The following is a 21,964-nucleotide window of genomic DNA, read 5'->3' on the forward strand; positions in this document are numbered from 1 at the left end:
TAATCTTACTTTATTTTCCTCCGTTTCTCTCCCTTCTTCCAGTTTTTAGTTTATTCTTTATACTTTGTCAAAGCAGGTATGTTTACATATTGTTCTTCACTCCATGATCCCAGGCTTGTTTTAGTGTTACCTCTACAATTAAATATATAAAATGCTCACTGGTAGTCCTGTTGAAATATTTTTCCAGGCATATTTTGGTTAGATGAAGCTCATCCCTTAATAGATTGCTCAGAAAGGGCACACATCCATAGTATTCCCTGGGTTCCACCATATTCAAACTTTTTTTTCCAGAGTTATTGATATAATTGACATGTAACATCGTTTGAGTTTAAGGTGTACAACAGAATGATTTGATACATGTATATATTGCAAAATAATGACCACAGTAAGTTTAGTTAACATTCATCGCCTCATGTAGTTAAAAAAATTTTTTTTCTTACCATTAGAACTTTAAAAATTTACTCTCTTTGCAACTTTCAAATATGCAGTACTGCATTAACTATAGTCTCCATGATGTACATTACATCCCCAAAATTTATAACTGAAAGTTTGTACCTTTTGACCACCTTCACTCAATTCACCCCTCACCCCCACCCCCTGCCTCTGTCTCTGTGAGTTCACATTTTTTAGATTCCATACAGAAGTGAGGTTATACAGTATTTGTTTTCTCTCTGGTCTTTTTCTCTTAGTGTAATGCCCTCAAGGTCATCCATGTTGTTATAAATGGCAGGATTTCCTTCTTTTCTTAAGGCTGAATAATATTCCACTATCTCTAATATATGCATCTCATTTTCTTTATCCATTCATCTGTTGATAGACACTTAGATTGTTTCCATGTCTTGGTTATTGTGAATAATGCTGTAATGAACATGGGGATGCAGATGCCTCTTTGAGATAATGATTTTAGTAATTTCACTTCCTTTGGATAAATACCCAGAAGTGAGATTGCTAGATCATATGGTAGTTCTAATTTTAATTTTTTAAGGAACGTCCATACCATTTTCCGTAGTGGCTACACCAATTTACATTCCCACCAATAGTGCATAAGAGTTCCCTTTTCTCCACATCCATGCCAACACTTATCTTTTGTCTTTTTTTTTTTTTAAGATTTTATTTATTTACTTGAGAGAGAGAGAGCGAGCATAAGCAGGGGGAATGGGAGAAGGAGAAGCAGACTCCCTGCTGAGCAGGGAGCCCGATGCCGGGCTCGATCCCAGGACTCCAGGATCATGACCTGAGCCGAAGGCAGACACCCAACTGACTGAGCCACCCAGGTGCCCCTTATCTTTTGTCTTTTTGATGACAGTTATTCTGACAGTTGTGAGGTGATATGTCGTTGTGGTTTTGATTTGCATTTCCCTGATGATTAGTGATGTTGAGCATCTTTTCATGTGTCTGTTGGCCATCTGTATGTCTTCTTTGGAATAATGTGTATTTATTTCCTCTTCCCATTTTAAAATCAGACTGATTTTTGCTTTTCAGCTGTATGATTTTTTTAATATATTTTGGATAATAACCCTTTATCACATGTATAATTTTCAAATATTTTCTCCCATTTAGTAGGTTGGCTTTTCTTTTTGTTGATGGCTTCTTTTGCTGTGCAGAGCTTTTTAGTTTGATGTAGTCCCACTTGTTCATGTTTGCTTTTATTACATTTGCCTTTGGTGTCAAATCCAAAAAAAAAAAAAAAAAAATCATTGCCAAGACTAGTATCAAGGAGCATACCCCCCAAACTGTTTTTTGATGTCTTGGAAACTTGAAGTACACAGCTTAGCAGGATATAATATCCTTGGTTTACATTTTCTTTCCTTAAGTTTCTTGAAAAAACTGCTCTACTATTGTCTTGCTCCATATGTTATTTTTGAGAAATCTGATGCTAGTCTAATTCCCTTGCCTTTACCTTTGTAAATTGTTTTATCAATTTGCCTGGAAGCCCTGAAGCTTTGTTTTGTTTTGTTTTTTTCTTTAAACGGTTTTACAAGGATATGTGTTACAATTGCTCATTCTGGGTCAGTTTTCTCAAGTATCTAGTAGGCCTTTTCAACATGTAGATTCAGGCCTTTTATTTCTGGGAAGTTTTCTTATGTTATAATTTTAATATTAATGCTGTTGATTGTTTTGATTTTCTTCATTGGGGCGCCAATAATACTGATGTTCCTTTCCTATTACCCATTTCAACCAGTTTCTCTGGTTTTTGCTTCTTTGTGTGATTTTCATTCTCTTTATCATTTTCCTCCTTTTCTTCAACATCCTTTACTGTGTTTTCATTAAAATCTGTTCTCTTTCAGGGTGCCTGGATGGCAGGTCATGGTCTCAGGGTCGTGAGATCAAGCCCCACATCTGGCTCTGCACTCAGCACTAAGTCAGCTTCAGATTCTTTCTCCCTCTCCCTCTGCCCCTCCCACTCATGCCACAAGTGTGTGCTCACTCTCTCTCAAGTAAATAAATAAATCTTTAAAAAATATATCTATTCTTTCTCAAGTACCTTATCATTTAGTTTTTCATTATTTATATGATGTGGTCTATTCCATTTTTTTTAAGATTTATTTATTTATTCATTTATTTTAGAGAGAGAGCACAAGCAGGGGGGAAAGAGAGGGAGAGGATCTCAAGCAGACTCCCCGCTGAGCGTGGAGCCCAACACAGGGCTCAATCTCACGACCCCAAGATCACTACCTGAGCCAAAATCAAGAGTCAGACACTTAACCAACTAAGCTGAGCCACCCAGGTGCCCCATTTCTTCTATTTCTTTATGGAGTTCAGTCAACTCTATTTAATTTCTTTTTTTTTTTTGTCCATTTTTATTCTTTGTTTTTGTGTTTCTGACTCAAGGTTTTTTCTGCAAATTTTTGTTTGAGGATATTTAATTCAATATGAAGTGAGTGTTTGTTTTCCCCAGCTCTATGGTTCATTTTGGGAGAGAAAACTATCAACAGAAAACCTTTCATTTGTATTTGTCTGATTTTTGCAATACTTTCATATGCATATAGTTTACTTCTGTTGTTGTGTCTCTGCATTCTGTGGACAAAGTTTCTAGTTTTAGAGTTCTTCTGTCACTCTTCCCTCTTCTATTCAGTTCCTTATATGTATTTGTGGTTTTGGTGGTGAGGGAAAGGGGTAGAGGAAGGGTTGGTATGTCTTGTTTCTATTTTGTTTCTGTAGACCGTATAATTTCTCCCTTTTATTACCTTTTTTTCCGTTAACTGCCTTGTCTGCAAGAGCTTCCATCTCTTCTATCTGTATACCTGATTCACCCTCAGAAGCACCGTTTCTCAGAGGCAGCCACTGGTGGTTCAGCCGTTTCTAGATGCTTTCACATCACTGGGGCTATGAACTATTAAGGCCTAACCTTGTGTTCAGTGTTTTTACCTTTACTGTTTTACTCTTTCTCTGGGGTAATCCTGTCTGTGCTTCCTCTGAGTTCCTTGTACTCCTGTGCTCTTTTTCATGGAATCTTTTTAGCCTCCCTCCTTTCCCTCTCTGCATTCACAGGCTTGCAGAAGGTAGGCAGTGGGATTTCATAGGGAATTTGTTTTCCTTTACTTAGAGGTAATTTGAAGATTGCTGTCATCTCTGTCTCCTAGTAATGATAATGTTGAAGGCATAGGTTCTGTGTGGTTTTATTTATTCTCCTTGTTTATTTTATATCTGTTTGGGTAAGCTGAGAGAGAAATTTGTAATCAGGCTACATCCATTGTTCTATGAACTTGAAAGATCCAACAATCCCTATTTTCATATAATTTTATACCTGAAAAACCCAAAAGAGTCAACTGAAAAACTACAGATAGTAAAAAATTCAGTTCTGTAGTGAGGTATAAAATAAACAAATAGAAATCTGTAACTTTATTACATACAAACAGCTTGGAAGCTACGATGGAGAATTCCATGTATAACAGGACAACAACCAGCTAAAACAACAAGAAAACCTGGTAATAGCTGTAACAAGACATGTATAAAAACTAGAGTAGTAGTTTCCTAGGGCTGCCATAACAAAGTACCACCCACTAGGTGGCTTAAAACAACAGAAACTTATTCTGTCACTGTTCTAAGCTAGAAGTCCAAAATCAAAGTCTTGGCAGGACCATCCTTCCTGTGATGCCTTTAAGAGAGGATCTTTCAGGGAGCAAGATGACAGAGGAGTAGGAGACCTAAATTTTGTATGGTCCCAGGAATTCAGCTAGGTAGGTATCAGACCATTCTGAACACCTATAAACTCAACAGGAGATCCAAGGAAAGAATAGCAGCAACTCTCTGAACAGAAAAGCGACCACTTCTGGAAGGTAGGACGTGCAGAGAAGTGAATCCGAGGCGATATTTGAGAAGATAGACGGTGGGGGACGGGCCTCCATCAGCCGCTACTGGCAAGTGATAGAGCGGCGGAGCCCAAAATTGGAACCTTTAGAAGTTGGCTCTGCTGAGGGACGTCGCTCCAGTGGCTAAGCGGGGGGTGGAACCCTCGCGGGACACTGTGGTCTCAGGACCCTCGGGGTCACAGGAAGACTGGGGGTGTCTGAGTGCAGCAGAGCTCCCGGGTATCGGAGTGGGGAAGCCGGCTGCAGAGATGGCGTGGAGGAGTGGGCTCTCAGCTCGGGGTTGCCATAAACCGTGATCCGCAGCACAGTCAGGCCACTACTCCTCCAGCAGGGACCCAACAAGCAGCAGATCTGGGGAGATTCCCCTTCCTCCCCGGGAGGAGTGGCGTGGGAGTGCACCGCAGGGATCTGTTGGGTTTGGAGACTCCACACGGGGTCGGGTGCCAGAGATAGAAACGCTCGGTCACAGGCCGGGTGAGCACGGAGTGCGGCCGGAGACTGGGGAGACGGGAGTGATTGACTGCTTTTCTCTGGGCGCGCACTGAGGAGCGGGGCCCGAGTTCTCAGCCCCTCCGCGGTGGAGATTGGGTGGTCACCATTTTCACTCTCGTCCTCCAAAGCTGTATGGAAAGCTTGCAGGGAACAAAAGCTCCTGAGAGCAAACACTAGCTGACCGACAAGGCGGGGCAATTCTGCCTCGGCAAAGACATTTGGGAACCACGGCAACAGGCCCCTCCCCCAGAAGATAGCAAGAACAGCCAGCCAAGACCAAGTCTACTGATCAATGAGAACAGCCGAACTCCAGCTCTAGGGGAATACATGGCTTTTTTTCATCCTAATTCTTTAGTCTTTCAAAGTTAATTTTTTAATTTTCTTTTTTTCTTTTTCTATTTTTTTAATTTTTCTTTTTCCCCTTTTCAACCAACATCTTATCAATCCCCTTTTTTTTAATTATTTTTATTTTTTTAAAGATTTTATTTATTTGAGAGAGAGAATGAGATAGAGAGAGAGAGCATGAGAAGGGGAAGGGTCCGAGGGAGAAACAGACTCACTGCTGAGCAGGGAGCCCGATGTGGGACTCGATCCTGGGACTCCAGGACCATGACCTGAGCCGAAGGCAGTTGCTTAACCAACTCAGCCACCCAGGTGCTCTTATCAATCCCTTTTTTAAAAGTCTTTTTTATTTTTCATTTTTAGAGTCATAGTCTATCCCTTCATTGTAGTTAACCTTATTTTTGGTATATATATAAGTTCTCTATTTAAAATTTTGGGATACTTTCTTCTAACAGACCAAAATAAACCCTCAATCTCTAGTGTATGGCTTTGTTCTAGTCTCCTGCCTGATCACATTCTCTCCTTTTTTTTTTAAATTTCTCTTTCTTTTTTCAACGAACTTCTTATCAATTCCTTTTATAAAATCTTTTATAATTTTCATTTTTACAGTCATACTCTATCCCTTTATCATATTTACCCTTATTTTTGTACATATATGTTTTTCTTTCTTTAAAATTTTGGGAGGCAGTTTCTTCTAACAGACCAAAATATGCCCAAAATCTAGTGTTTGGCACTCATCTATTCACCAGCCTGATCATATTTGATCATATTCTTTTTTTTTTTTCTTTTTTCTTTGTTTCCCTTTCTTTCCCCCTGGTTTCAGGTCTCTTCTGATTTGTTTAGTGTATATTTTTCTGGGGCCGTTGTTACCATGTTAGCATTTTGTTCTCTCGTTCATCTGTTCTCCTCTGCACAAAATGACAGATGGAAAAACTCACCTCAACAAAAAGAACAAAAGGCAGTACCGACTGCCAGGGACCTAATCAATACGGACATTAGTAAGATGTCGGAACTAGAGTTCAGAATGACGATTATAAAGGTACTAGCTGGGCTTGAAAAAAGCATGGAAGATACTAGAGAAACCCTTTTTGGAGAAATAAAAGAACTAAAAATCTAACCAAGTCGAAATCAAAAAGGCTATTAATGAGGTGCAATAAAAAATGGAGGCTCTAACTGCTAGGATAAATGAGGCAGAAGAGAGAATTAGTGATATTGAAGACCCAATGATGGAAAATAAAGAAGCTGAGAAAAAGAGAGATAAACAACTACTGGATCACAAGGGCAGAATTCGAGAGATAAGTGATACCATAAGACGTAACAATATTAGAATAATTGGGATCCCAGAAGAAGAAGAAAGAGAGGGACAGAAGGTATATTGGAGCAAATTATAGCAGATAACTTCCCTAATTTGGGGAAGGAAACTGGCATCAAAATCCAGGAGGCACAGAGAACCCCCCTCAAAATCAATAAAAATAGATCAACACCCCAATATCTAATAGTAAAACTTACGAGTCTCAGAGACAAAGAGAAAATCCTGAAAGCCGCTCAGGAGAAGAGATCTGTAACCTACAATGGTAGAAACATTAGATTGGCAACAGACCTATCCACAGAGACCTGGCAGGCCAGAAAGGACTGGCATGATATATTCAGAGCACTAAATGAGAAAAATATGCAGCCAAGAATACTATATCCAGCTACGCTATCATTGAAAATAGAAAGAGAGATAAAAACCTTCCAGGACAAACAAAAACTAAAGGAATTTGCAAACACGAAACCAGCCCTACAAGAAATATTGAAATGGGTCCTCTAAGCAAACAGAGAACCTAAAAGTAACATAGACCAGAAAGGAACACAGACAATATACAGTAACAGTCACCTTACAGGCAATACAATGGCAGTAAATTCTTATCTTTCAATAGTTACCCTGAATGTACAATCCTTGTATTAGGCGAATTAGATTTTAAACCTAAGACTATAATAAGAGAAGTGGTGGGACACTATTTCATACTTAAAGGGTCTATCCAACAAGAAGATCTAACAATCGTAAATATCTATGCCCCTAACATGGGAGCAGCCAATTATATAAGCCAATTAATAACAAAAGCAAAGAAACACATCGACAACAATACAATAATAGTAGGGGACTTTAACAGCCCCCTCACTGAAATGGACAGATCATCTAAGCAAAAGTTCAACAAGGAAATAAAGACTTTAAATGACACACTGGACCAAATGGACTTCACAGATATATTCAGAAAATTCCATCCCAAAGCAAGAGAATATACATTCTTTCTAGTGCCCATGGAACATTCTCCAGATTAGATCACATGCTAGGTCACAAATCGGGTCTCAACCGGTACCAAAAGATTGGGATCATTCCCTGCATAATTTCAGACCACAGTGCTTTGAAGCCAGAACTCATTCACAAGAGGAAAGTCGGAAAGAACTCAAATACATGGAGGCTAAAGAGCATCCTACTAAAGAATGAATGGGTCAACCAGGAAATTAAAGAAGAAGTAAAAAAATTCATGGAAACCAATGAAAATGAAAACACAAGTGTTCAAAATCTTTGGGATACAGCAAAGGTAGTCCTGAGAGGAAAGTATATAGCAATACAAGCCTTTCTCAAGAAACAAGAAAGGTCTCAAATATACAACCTAACCCTACACCGAAAGGAGCTGGAGAAAGAACAGCAAATAAAGCGAAAACCCAGGAGGAGAAGAGCAATAATAAAGAACAGAGCAGAAGTCAATGAAATGGAAACCAAGAGAACAGTAGAACAGATCAACAAAACTAGGAGCTGGATCTTTGAAAGAATTAATAAGATTGATAAACCCCAGCCAGACTTACCAAAAAGAAAAGAGAAACATGCTCATGGTTTAGAAGAACAAATATTGTGATGATGTCAATGCTACCTAGAACAGTCTACACATTTAATGCAATCTCTATCAAAATACCATCTACTCTTTTCAAAGAAATGGAACAAATAATCCTAAAATTTGTATGGAACCAGAAAAGACCCCGAATAGCCAGAGGAATGTTGAAAAAAGAAAACAAAGCTGGTGGCATCACAATTCCAGACTTCAAGCTCTATTACAAAGCTGTCATCATCAAGACAGTATGGTGCTGGCACAAAAGCAGACACATAGATCATGGAACAGAATAGAGAGCCCAGAAATAGACCCTCAACTCTATGGTCAACTAATCTTCGACAAAGCAGGAAAGAATGTCCAATGGAAAAAAGACAGTCTCTTCAAGAAATGGTGTTGGGAAAATTGGACAGCCACATGCAGAAGAGTGAAACTGGACCATTTCCTCACACCACACACAAAAATAGACTCAAAATGGATGAAAGACCTAAATGTGAGACAGGAGTCCATCAGAATCCTAGAGGAGAACACAGGCAGCAACCTCGTCGACCTCAGCCGCAGCAACTTCTTCCTAGAAACATCGCCAAGGGCAAGGGAAGCAAGGACAAAAATGAACTATTGGGATTTCATCAAGATAAAAAGCTTTTGCACAGCCAAGGGAACAGTCCACAAAACCAAAAGACAACCAACAGAATGGGAGAAGATATTTGCAACTGACATACCAGATAAAGGGCTAGTATCCAAAATCTATAAAGAACTTATTAAACTCAACAATCAAAGAAGAAATAATCCAATCCAGAAATGGGCAGAAGACATGAACAGACATTTTTCCAAAGAAGACATCCAGATGGCCAACAGACATATGAAAAAGCGCTCCACATCGCTCGGCATCAGGGAGATCCCTATCAAAACCTCAATGAGATACCACGTCACACCAGTCAGAATGGCTAAAATTAATAAGTGAGGAAACGGCAGATATTGGCGAGGATGCGGAGAAAGGGGAACCCTCGTACACTGTTGGGGGTAACGCAAGCTGGTGCAGCCACTCTGGAGAACAGTATGGAGGGTCCTCAAAAACTTGAAAATAGAGCTACCCTACGACCCAGCAATTGCACTACTGGATATTTACCCCAAAGATACAAATGTAGTGATCCTAAGGGGTATGTGCACCCCAATGTTTATAGCAGCAATGTCCACAATAGCCAAACTATGGAAAGAGCCAAGATGTCCATCAACAGATGAATGGATAAAGAAGGTGTGGTGTGTGTGTGTGTATATACACGCGCACGCGCACACACACACACACACAATGGAAAATTATGCAGCCATCAAAAAAAATGAAATCTTGCCATTTGCAACAACGTGGATGGAACTAGAGGGTATTATCCCAAGCGAAATAAGTCAATCAGAGAAAGGCATGTCTCATATGATCTCACTGATATGAGCAGTTCTTAATCTCAGGAAACAAACGGTGGGTTGCTGGAGTGGTGGGGGGTGGGAGGGATGGGGTGGCTGGGTGGTAGACATTGGGGAGGGTATGGGCTATGGTGAGCACTGTGAATTGTGTAAGACTGATGAATCACAGACCTGTACCTCTGAAACAAATAATACATTATACGTTAAAAAAAAAAAAAAAAAGAAGGAAGCTAAAAATGAAGGGGGGGAAATCGGAGGGGGAGACAAACCATGAGAGACTATGGACTCTGAGAAACAAACAGGGTTCTAGAGGGGATGGGGGTGTGGGGATGGGTTAGCCTGGTGATGGGTATTAAAGAGGGCATGTACTGAATGGAGCACTGGGTGTTATACACAAAGAATGAATCATGGAACGCTACATCAAAAACTAATGATATAATGTATTGTGATTAACATAACAAAATAAAATTAAAAAAAAAAGAGGATCTTTTGTCACCTCTTTCAGTTTCTGGTAGCTCCTTGTGTTTCTTCATTTGTGGCAATATAACTCCAGTCTCTGCCTCCATCCCTACATAGCTAACTTCTCTTTGTCACTTCTCCTGTTTCGAAGAACATCAGTCATATTGGATTAGGGCTTATCCTATTTCCAGTATGATCTCATTCTAACTTGATTCCATCTGCAAAGACCTTATTTGCAAATAAGGTCTCCTAGGTATTGGCGGTTAGAACTTGAACATATCTTTTGGGGGGACACAGTTCAACCAATAACAGCTATGTAAGGAAAAAATTTAAATATCTCTGAAGGGCATAAAGCAGATTTGAATAAATGGAAATATATACTATATTCTTAGATAAGAAGATTCAACATTTTTAAGATGTGAAACTTACAAATTAATTTAAGGAGGATTGACATGATCCAATAAAAACACTGCTCCTTTTTTTTTTTCCATGTACAAACTTTTTTCTATTACAAGTATGTTAATAGTAGTAGTAGTAGTAGTAGTAGTAGTAGTAGTAGTAGTAGTAGTAGTAGTAGTAAAATAAAAAGAGGGGATGGGGGCTCTGATACTTGGTTGTCAGGGCAAGCCATGGAGCTTAGACCTCAGTCCTGATCCAGGCAGAGCTCAGTATGGCTCTGGTGGCAACAGGGAGCCCCCAGCCTTCTCCGTCAGAAGACAGTAAAGACAAAGGAGCCGTGCTCCCCACCAGAAACAGTTATGCCAAATGCCAAAGAAGCAAATTTAAACAAAGCTTCTAGTGCACTCACCTCTAGCTCAACTCATCTCCAAAGCCTTGTTCCTAACATGTATTGCAACTGGCCTGAACACGTTACCAGAGTGCCTACATACACACCAGAGGCCCAAATTCTACACTGGGGAGGGACAGTACACAGGAGAGGGTACCTAAAAGAACACTGCTCCTTTTTGATTGCTTCCAGTGTTGTCTTCTTCTTGGACTCTTGGGTAAATTGAAGTTTTGATGCTTGCATAGTTCTTTGTACAGTACTTTCTCTAAATTTATATTACTACCTAGATGATATTTTGAAAACTCATCTTGCCTGTTGTGATGGGTCAAGTTTGGATAAGTTTTAACATTTGTATTACTAATGTAAAGCTGTGTTGATCTGGAAATGCAACTTTTCTAAAAAGCATATGTGCAACAAGCAATTTAATCTGTGAATTAATGGTTTAAAATTTGGCTTCTGCTTGGTGTAAAAGAACTTTTCTGTTAGGATTTGAAATCTTCAGGATTTGAAATGTGATTTTGTTTTAAATTTGGATGATATCTTCTAATACTGTTTCTTTGGTCAGGACAGAAATAAGTTTTCTCTTAGATTTTTGTTTTCAGTGAGTAAGAATGAGTCATAAATGTTATGATCTATGAAATGTGTGAAACAAAAATGTTGCTTAGGTTTTATTATAGAAGCACATGTAAGGAACCGGTCATTAACCCAATTTCATCAGGGAATAAGGGAGGAATTCTACTTCAGTGAATTTATGTGGTGAAATGTAATTGTATGTCTAATCTTCCTTCAGTATTAAGCTGTCAGTTGTGAATTACTTGCTAATGTACTCATCTATAACACTGCCTAACCCATTTTTCCCTATTACCACCTCTTTTCTACTGGGTATAATTGGCTTGAAGCCTGAAAATCAAGATAGTTGAATTTACCAAGAATTTTATGTTAATTAAAATTAATAACATGAAGGAAGGCCTGAAGACTCGAGTTACTGAACTCGAGTTAGTGCATGGGTTTTCTCAAAGCTAATTTGACAGCTGTGGACTTTTTTTTTTTCCCCTCTCATTTCTGTCCTTTGAGTTTTGTTTCAGTGGGTTAAGGTTGTTTGTTAGATAAATGGATTATAGATGATGAATATAAATTTACCTGTTGTATCCAAGAAATGAGTGAGCATTTCAGTTACTAAAGAACTCTAGAATATAGCTGATACTGCTGGTTTTTAAATAATTAGGATGCAAATAATTTTTACTTAATCTTTGGTGAACATAATTTAGTATCTCTTCTGGTTCAGATGTTTGGTTCCCTGCTTAAAATCTTTCTGAGGCTTCCCACTAATCTGATTTTTGAGAAAAATCCGATGATATGACGTTTCACTGTGCACCTTCTGTTCTCTCTGGCTCTCACCTCATCTCCTAGCAGTCTTCCCTTTTGCCCTGTTTTCAGGTCTCTAGATCTTCCTTCAGTTTCTGGAACGTCCCATATGCTTTTCTTTCTATGAGCATTCCCCTATGCTGGTTTTTCTCTCTGGCTGTGATGAACCCTCTCTCTTTTCCAGTGGTTTACTAAGTTTGTTGAGCTCAGCTCGAACTTCACTTCCTGAAAGAAATCTTCTCTAAAGCCCGTGGAGTCCCGGTCCCTTATTTTACATGCTTTCTTTTCATCTTTTTTGTCTGCTGTAGTAGCACTTCACAGTAATTGTCATAAAGTAGTTAATTATGAAATTCATGTTTAATGCCTATCTTCATAGTGAAAATGTAGGCTCCGCAAAGGCAGGGACTGTCATTGTTTCTCATAGTATCTTTAATGCTCAGCCTAATGTTTGACATACAGCAGGCAGTAAGTATTTATTGAATATGTAAATGAATGAGTAGTGTTGAAACATTCATTATTTCACTGCACATCTGTAGAAGACTGTTAAAAGTTGTTATTGATTGCTTGTAGTATTAATCAGTTTTATCATTGTTCAGAGTCTTGGGTAAAAGCTTATGTAAATCTGGAAAAATTTTTTCAACTTAAAAAGTGAGCAATAGACATAAAAGCAATTTTCTTTTCCTTTTTTTTAAAGTGTAAAATGTTGATGGTTCTGTGGAAGAGCAGCTTTTAGTAAAGGTGTTTTTCATATTTTACTCTTGCGCACTCTTGTTTTCACCTTAAAAATTAGTGAAATCAAATAAATATACCCTATTTTAAATATTTTAACTATAATTTTTAAAAAAATTAAACACAAATACAGTGCTGGCTCCAAAAGACTTTTTGTTCATGGTAGGAAAGTGTCACTCAAAATTCTGTATAGCTTAATGACATTTCAGATGTGTGAATGTGTTACATGTTTATGTATCTTTTTATTTTCTGCTGTCATTATTAGATGAGATTATCATTATGAAAGGATGAAAATAAAGTATTGAGTCTGTAATTCATTAAATAAATATTGCCTTAAAAGCAAAAAACAAGGGGCGCCTGGGTGGCTCAGTTGGTTGAGCGACTGCCTCCGGCTCAGGTCATGATCCTGGAGTCCCGGGATCGAGTCCCACATCGGGCTCCCTGCTCAGCAGGGAGTCTGCTTCTCCCTCTGACCCTCCCCCCTCTCGTGCTCTCTCTCTCTCTCATTCTCGCTATCTCAAATAAATAAATAAAATCTTAAAAAAAAAAGCAAAAAACAAATTATCACTTGAGTTCCAACCATGTGCTAGACACTGGGTATATAATAGTAAACAGATAGGGTCACCGCCGTCAAGAAACTTACGCTTTAGTTGGCAGAGATAGACCACATTCTGATAATCACACAAATAAATAGATAATGACAACCCAGTGGGTGCCATAAAAGGAGAAAGTATAGGAGAGCATAAGTAGAGAAAGACCCCTGACCTAGTCTGGGTAGAAGGAGAAGGACAGTTTTCCCTGAGGAAGTGACATTGAGAAGAGATCTGAAGGAAGAGGAATTAACCTTTGGTGAATATTCCAGGCTGAGGGAACAGCATGTGCAGAGGCCCTAAGGCAGGAAGAACATGCTTTTGAGGAACTGACAGCAGAAGACCAGGGGAACTAGGTTAGGGAAGCATAGGTATGGGGAAGTGATTCAACACAGAGATGGAGAGGTAGTCAAGAGACCAGATCAAACATTAGGATTGAGTCATTAAAATGTGGTTACTGTCACCAGTTTGGAAATTTAGGATATCTAAATGTCCATCAGCAGTAAAGTAAATTACGGTACTACAATGTAAAGGAATACTATGTAACTATAAAAAGAAAAATAAAGTTTATTATGTGCTTAAAAATAAATTTTAATTTAATATTGTAATTTTATTTTATTATTATTTTTTTTAAAGATTTTATTTATTTGACAGAGAGAGATACAGCGAGAGAGGGAACACAAGCAGGGGCAGTGGGAGAGGGAGAAGCAGACTTCCCGCCACGCAGGGAGCCCGATGTGGGACTCGATCCCAGCACCCTGGGATCATGACCTGAGCCAGAGGCAGACACTTAATGACTGAGCCACCCAGGCGCCCTAATATTGTAATTTTAAAAAAGAAAGAACTAAAAAGGGTTAAAATCTGACCCAAAGAAATGTATGTGACCTGTGCCATATGAAATTTTGAAGGATTTTTTTGGTATAGTAAATTATCCTCTTATATGGATTTCTTATAGTAGTAATCACATATTTTATTATATTTTGAGAATCTATTGTATCTCAAGTCAGATATTTTATGTAAATAAGCATGGTGATTAAGAACATGTCTGTTGGTCTGAGATCCCGGGTTGATATTCTGGCATTGCCATTTACACAGTTGGTTAAGCAGGCAAATTACTTCAACTCTCTAAAGCTCAGTTTTGTCACCTGTAAAATGTGACCAGTAATAATATTTACCTGATAGAGTTGTAGTGTGAATGATATGAGATAATACATGTGAAGCATTTAGGAGAGTGCCTAGATATGCTCTTCACCTAAGAAAGTGAGTTACTATCACTTTCTATGAAAAATATCTTCTCATTAATACCACTTATCTGAAGTTAGAGTGTAGAAAGAGAACACTGAAGGAAGGTATGCCAAAAACTTATTGTAGTTGCATCTGAGAGCTGGGACCCTGGCTGATATTTTTTCTTATTGTATTGTTTTGTGTATATTCCAGACATTGAAACATGGCATGTTTTTAAAATTAGTAATGTCTTCATTTAAATATGCTTCCTTTGCTGAAATGTAATTTTTTGTAGCCTCTTTTTCAGCAGTGTTAGAAAGTCTACATACCCTGATTCAGGTGATGTTAATTTTACAAATGTATCCATAATTATTTCTTTTCCGTATTTTGATTACCATTGTACCATTTGTACCATTTTAAAAGGCTTTGTGGCCAGAGCTGCTAAATTATGATTGGAAAGGAAAAGGGCTTGCATTTTGAGACCATCTGTGGGCGTTGCATTGTCTGAAACTGACAAGAGATCATGGCAGATGGTGAGGTCACAAAGATTGACTTTTTGAGCTTGACATAATGTGTTCATGAAGCTGGAAGAAGAAATCCGACTTATTTTTTAACCAACTGAAGAACTTGGTGACAGGAAAAAGTGTACGATTGTTGAGCCTGGATAAAACATAATGCATCAGTGCACATGGCTGGTTTATCTTTGAGAATCGCCAGTGCCACCAAAGATGGCAATTTCTTGAAACATTCAGTGCCATGTTTATTTACTTTCTAGACACTTGGTTTTAAGTCATATGTTGCAAATAATTTTTAGGTTAAAAACAGTGTTTAAAAAAAGCAAAAGCTTTAAAAATACTTAGAAATGTGTTTAAACTAAAGGTTATAAACTCTCACTCAAAACCAGTACAGCATACTTCTTCATTTTTAATTGAATGAGACAGATCTCTATCATAATCCCATTTCTTTTTATAACATTTATCTTAATGTAATTTTACATAATTTTTAAAAAGATTTATTTATTCAAGAGAGAGAGAGAGAGAGAGAGCAGGAGCAGGGTGAGGGGCAGAGGGAGAAGCAGACTCCCTGCTGAGCAGGGAGGCTGATGACGTAGGGCTCAATCCTGGGACTCCAGGTCATGACTTGAGCCTAAGGCAGGCACTTAACCGACTGAGCCACCCAGGCGCCCCTATAATTTTACATAATTTAAGTTACCTTTGAAAGTTTATGCTTGCTGTTTCTCTGATCTAGTAGGCTGTCTTCAGTGCCTGGATTAGTGCCTTGCACATAGTGGGTGTTCAGTGCTTGCTGGATAAATAAATTAATGAGAGAAAAGTTTTTCCTAACCATAATTAGACACTTTATTTCCTTTTTAAACTAGATTTATGGTGTGGTATTTTTTACTGCTACTACATGTGAGTTATGTATTATTTATTTTGGAAGAAGAAACCTTAATTTGTCATGAAAAATCAGCAAACTGCTTTTTTCCCTAATATTGAAGGCTTTCACTGTGCTAGGCAGTGTCTTAATAATTTTTCATGTCTTGACTCAATGAAGTAGATGTACTGTTTGTTACTATTTTTGCAGATGGAGAAATTGAGGCACAGAGATGTTAAGGTAAATTTACTCAAGAAATCCATGCACTTAGGCTCTGTTTCAAACATTTATCATTTAGGTAACATTTAGAGGTTCTAATTTGTACTTTGCTCTGGTGAGAGGATACAAAGGGAATACTAAACAAAATTAAGTTTGTTAATGTGGCTCATTAATGTGGCTAAGCAGTATTTTATTGGTCACCACTTGCTATTGTGTGCTGAAATAGTAACACTCTGTTAATTTTTTTTTTTTTTTAATTTGACAGAGAGAGTTAGTGAGATCAGGAACACAAGCTGTGGGGGAGAAGCAGGCTTCCCGCCAAGCAGGGAGCCTGATGCAGGGCTCGATCCCAGGATCTTGGGATTGTGACCTGAGCCGAAGGCAGACGCTTAAAGACTGAGCCACCCAGGCGACCCTGTTAATTTTTTTTTTTTTAATTTGGGTAAATATCAGTGTCACTCAATAGCACAGCCATTAGGAAATAGAATACCATATTGAATACTGAATATTGTAATGAAGCAGATGTATGGAAACAAGCCACTTTAACCATAACAACCATATTTTGGAATGAAGAAATGGGGAGAAGGGAAAAAGGACATTTACTAACTGAATCTGGTAGACTAACCCAGTGATGTCTGCTTATATTTCATTGACCAGAATTATGTCATATGGTCAGCACATCTGAAAGGGAGTCTGAGAATGTAGTACCTTTTTTTTTTTTCAGTTGGGCACATTGCCACCTTCAACTTCTAAGGGAGAAGAGGAAAAGATACTGGGTAGGCAATAGGTTTCTAAAATTTAACAGGGACTTTGATGAAAAACACTTCATTGTTTTTGTTATAACTACATTTCAGTAGGTCAGAAGGTAATCTTAGAAATATTTAAAATTGAATTTTTTGTGGTTTTGAGTGTTCATTGTTTATGTATGAACTGTAGGGCATTTGGCACATTAACTTGGATCTGATGATTTTCATTTAAACAGATTGTGTTTACTGCTAACATAACCTTGAAAAACTCAGTATACCTTTTTTTCAGATGAGGACACAAACTCAGATGGTTAAGTCACTTGTAGAAGGTCACACAGCTGATAAGTGTCAGAGCTGAGACTTAGCCTAAATTTAAAAAGTCCATGCTCTTTTCACTCTGCTAACACTGTTGCTTTATTTATTAGATGCTGGCTTCAATCAGGACACTTAGAACCAACTGTTATTTTAATTTTTCCTATTTAAATAATCAATTCTTGTTCCTCTCTTCTATCTTTGAGTTCCCACTGATCTTTTTTAAGCTTTTAAGTTGATTGCTTCATGAATGAAGAGAAATATAAATTTACTTCTAAGTACTACTTCAGCTATACTTTGCAAGTTTTATTTTCTTTTTTTTTTTTCAGTTTATTTGTTATTTATTTTTGAGTAATCTCTACACCCAGTGTTGGACTTGAAATCATAACCTCGGAGATCAAGTGTTGTGCATTGTCTTCGGACTAAGCTACCCAGTTTTATTATTTTCACTGTCATTCAATTCTGAATATTCTATTATTCTTTATTGCTATTTTCATTGTCATTCATTCTAGATATTTCATATTTTCTTAACTCATGTTGTTTGAGCATAATCTGTATAATACTGCCTCTTTGAAATACATTACTACTTTGTTGTGGACAAATTTTGTAAATATGTGCTTAACAAGATGTTTTCTATCTATTAGGTACAGAGTTCTCTGTAGATCTATTAGATCAGCTTGGCTAAAATATTAATCTTCAAGAGGAAATACTCCTTTTTAGCCTTACATTCTTAGTTTTAAAATGTCAGGTAGTTTAGTGAATGGAATGTCAGGAACTTGTGCCTTATTATTTATCTGATATTTTTAATACTGAAGAGAAAAATAACAAATAGTTGATGAATGTGAAACAGTTCTAGCATGTTCTAGCATAGGAACTTGATTTTCATATTAGATCATGACAGACATTGTGAACAAATCTATAGCTACCGTGGGACAATGAAAATCATAGTGGTAGTCCAGGTCTGTCTTGGGTTTTTTTAAATTTATGTTTTCTTTATTATTGAAATATTGTAAATTCAGTGGTGTGTTTTTTTTTTTAAGGATTTTATTTTTGAGAGAGCACGTGCACATGTGCCCACATGAACAGGGGGAGGAACAGAAGGAGAGGGACAAGGAGACTCCCCGCTGAGCGGGGAGCCCAACTCAGGGTTCCATCATAGGACCCTGAGATCATGACCTGAGCCAGAGTCCGATGTTTAATTGCCTGAGCCACCCAAGCACCCTGAAAAATTGTAAATTCAGTGTTTTACTGAAAAGTAAAAACACCTTTTTTTCACCCACAGAGTTTTACTTGTAGATACAAATTCTAGTATATGAGGTAGACAGTTGGAGCCTCCATTTCTTGAAGCCCCATTGTTTATGGTCTTTCCAAAATTAAGTTTTATTTTTTCCTTCCCCTTAAGTGTCTTCAATTTTGAAATAATGTAAAATAAAAGTTTCAAAAAATAGGGCAAAGAACTCCTGAATACCCTTTACCCAGATTATCCAGTTGTCAACATTTTGCCACACTTGCTTTATCATTCCCACTTTCTCTCTGTATACAGATTATGTATTTTTTTCATGATTTGAAAGTAAGTTACTATTATTATACTTACCGCTTCTAAATATTTTGGTGTGTTTTTTCTAAAAACAAGAACACTCACTTAAAAAAACCCACAGTCTTCTGATCAGCGCAGGAAATGGAACACTCAAACAATGCTATTATCCAGTCTGTGAGCCGTATTTCAGTTTTTCCAGTTGCCATAATAATGGTCTTCACAGCAATTATTTTTTCTGGTCCAAAGTCCAGTCAAGGATCATGTTGAATTTAATTTTTATGTGACTTTAGTCTTTTTAAACCTAGAATGTTTGTCAGGTTCCTTTTTTCTTTCATTACACAACAATTTTTGAAAAGTTCAGTCCATTATATATAGAACGCCCCTCAATTTAAATTTCTCTGGTATTTCCCCATGATTAGATTTAGATTATGCTTTGGGTGGGAATATCTCAAAAGTGGTATTCTGTCCATCTCAGTGCACTTGTGGAGATGCATGATGTTGGTTTGTGTCATTGTTAGTGGTCATTTGGTAGGTTGGATCACTTTGGCTAAGTGGTGGGTGCCAGGTTTCTTCACTGTAAAGTTTGAATTAATCGGTATTTTGTGGGGTGATATTTCAAGACTATGTAAATATCCTGTTTCTTACCAACTTTTACCCACTGAAGTTTTAGTATCTATTGGTAATCCTTGTCTAATCAGTTATTCTTTTGATGTTTACAAATTGGTTTTCTCCTTGCATCATTCATTTATATTTACTATTTAGTACTGTATTGCAAAGGAGCTTTCCCTTCTTCCTCATTATTTGTTTCTATCAGTATGAAGTCCTGAATTGTTATTTTATTCAAAGAGTTTATAGTCTATTATAATCTGTTATTATCAGTGTATACTTTGGTGCCCAGTTATTCCAAATTGTCCAGTTGTAGGCCCTTTAAGCTGACTCCTGTATTCTTTTAATATGTCTCCATCATTTTTTGAGCTCTTTCTTACTTTAGGTACAATAAAATGTTCTAGTCTTATCTTCCACATCTCTTACCCCAACCCTGGAATTGGCTGTTTCTCCAAGAAGCCCTGGTGTTTCTTTCACTGTGTTATCTAAAGCAACATGGTGATATTTCAGAGCCCAGGTTTTATCACTTGTTAGCTGAATTGATTTGGTCAAATTATTTAAGCTCTGTAAGCCCCAATTTTTATTTGGAAAATGAGGGTTAAAATGGTACATATCTCACAGTGTTTTTGTGAAGATTAATTTAAATAATCCACTTAAAGAACAATGCATGTCACATGTAAATATGACATAAACATTGCCTATTATTATTATTACATTACTATTCCCTCTTTTTTTCCCCCTTTAACAGGATGTTCTTTTAAAGAATTATTGAAGACGAAGTTTTTTTTTATTTTTGTTTTTTGTTTGTTTTTTAATGGCTTTACAGAATTTTAAATCGAATACAATTTGACATGACGGCAAAAAATGTAAGTATTTGTAAATTTTTAAATGTAAGTATTCTTAAAGTGAGTTGTACTTTTTCCTTTGCACATTTGCTTCACTATTCTTATTCATCAAATTCAGTTTACTGGCATTAGTTTATAATTGTTTTTGTTTATGCAAAGAATGAGATAGTAAACTTTAAGGCTATTGAATATAGCGCTTAAATGGGCACAGTAGCATTCTTGTAAATTGCTGCCAAGTTGTGCCTTCTCAACAGCTGCAAAATCGCTATCTCTAGAAAGTTTCCCTACCCTCTCCTTTTTTGGTACTGTAATAAATTTTTGTTTTGGTACTTGCTGGAGATTTACTAGCCTTATCAAGAAAATCACTGTTTTCTTTGGCCCGATTTTTTTCTTGTGGACTTACTCAAGGAAATATGTATACTGAGATGTTGTTCAGAAGAAGCTTGCTGTCCTCCATGAGATGATCCCTGAGGGGACATTAGGTTTTTGATGTTTTGGAGAAGTTAATTCAGTTTCTTTCCTCTGCTCAAGGCTTTTATTTCTGAATCTACTTCAAGTGATTTTTTTATTATCCGACTGTATCAACAGATTTGTTTCCACTTATGTGAAGGATTATGCCAGAAAATAAATATTGTGACATATAGGGAAATAACTTATAATTGCTTTACTGTTCCCAGATTATGATGTTGGAATCTTTGATTGCACACAACAGAAATCTGCTTAGGCTACCTTAAAAAGGGAATTTATTATAAAAATACAGGAATGTCTCAAAGACTTTAAGAGTAAGAATTTAGTGGGCCCTTAGAAAGATCTGGGTGCAAGAATTTGAAATATACCAGGAATTGAAGCAGTGTTTAGTTTCCATATATTATCTCTGCTTGTTTGTGTGCATCTGCTTCATACTCTGTCTCTCTCTGCAAATCATGCTCCTTAGTGCTCCAGGCAGCCTCTCAATATATGTGTTACAGAACCAGCCTGTTCAGAGAAAGAGAGATGCAAAGGAAAGGAGGAAGGCAGCTTGACAGATCCTATCTGCCCATGTGAGCTCCAGTTTCAGACTCCTTGGGGTGGACCTTGGTGCTGCTCAAGTGTGATATCTACTAGTGGTTTACTTAATTGTGACCAGGAGCAGCAAACGTTATATTGTGTGAAAAGGTCTCTTTGTCAGCCAGACAGATAGTTCCAAATACTGCACATTATACATCTAAAGAATCACATTTAAAAAAAAACTCTTCATGATTTACCTCTATTTTCCTATTATTAACCTTGCTTTTGACATGCTATAAGCAGATATAGATTTTGCTTCATTATCATGTAACTAATTTTGTTAGGATAAATTAACAGGAATACTCTGCTTTAATCTAAGGTTGTTATATATATATATATATATTTGTTAAAGTGCTGTTTGGGGAAAAGAAGAAGCAAAGTTTTAGTCTATATATTGGGAATTTTCTTGCAGAATATTTTCTTAATTTTTTTCTCCTTAGGAAAAAAGGGAAGTAAAAGTTATCCTGAACCACAAGCTAGTTAACGTTCAAATAGCAAGCATATTTTGGCTTACAATGTACCTTGAATCAAATATCATTTTCCTAGTCATATGTACAATTTGCTATATTAAAAGTTGTTTCCCTAAAGTAACGTAAAGCATTTGAACCAGTGCTAATTATACTCCCCCTATTTTGTTTGTATATTTGGAAGAAATCAAACAGTGAGCAATGTGTTTCTCTTTCTGCTATGG

The 21,964-nt window shown here is 37.2% G+C and overlaps 1 protein-coding gene across 5 annotated transcripts in view; it reads left to right on the forward strand.

Annotated features, from left to right (window-relative positions):
- Nucleotides 1-21,964, forward strand: part of TFDP2 (transcription factor Dp-2) — a 167,109-nt gene that overhangs the window by 33,098 nt on the left and 112,047 nt on the right. For 3 of the 5 annotated variants that reach the window (XM_025881214.2, XM_025881218.2, XM_025881223.2), the window contains exon 2: nt 20,130-20,247. The exons of the other annotated variants lie outside the window; for them this stretch is intronic. In XM_025881214.2, coding sequence (XP_025736999.1) covers nt 20,233-20,247 — 15 coding nt within the window. In that variant the 5' untranslated portion in view covers nt 20,130-20,232. The remainder of the gene's footprint in view (nt 1-20,129; nt 20,248-21,964) is intronic. 5 annotated transcript variants of the gene reach the window in all.

The sequence above is a fragment of the Callorhinus ursinus genome, unplaced genomic scaffold, assembly GCF_003265705.2.
Source record: "Callorhinus ursinus isolate GAN/ISIS: 27379988/994484 unplaced genomic scaffold, GSC_fseal_2.0 scaffold1, whole genome shotgun sequence".
NCBI classification, from domain to species: domain Eukaryota; kingdom Metazoa; phylum Chordata; class Mammalia; order Carnivora; family Otariidae; genus Callorhinus; species Callorhinus ursinus.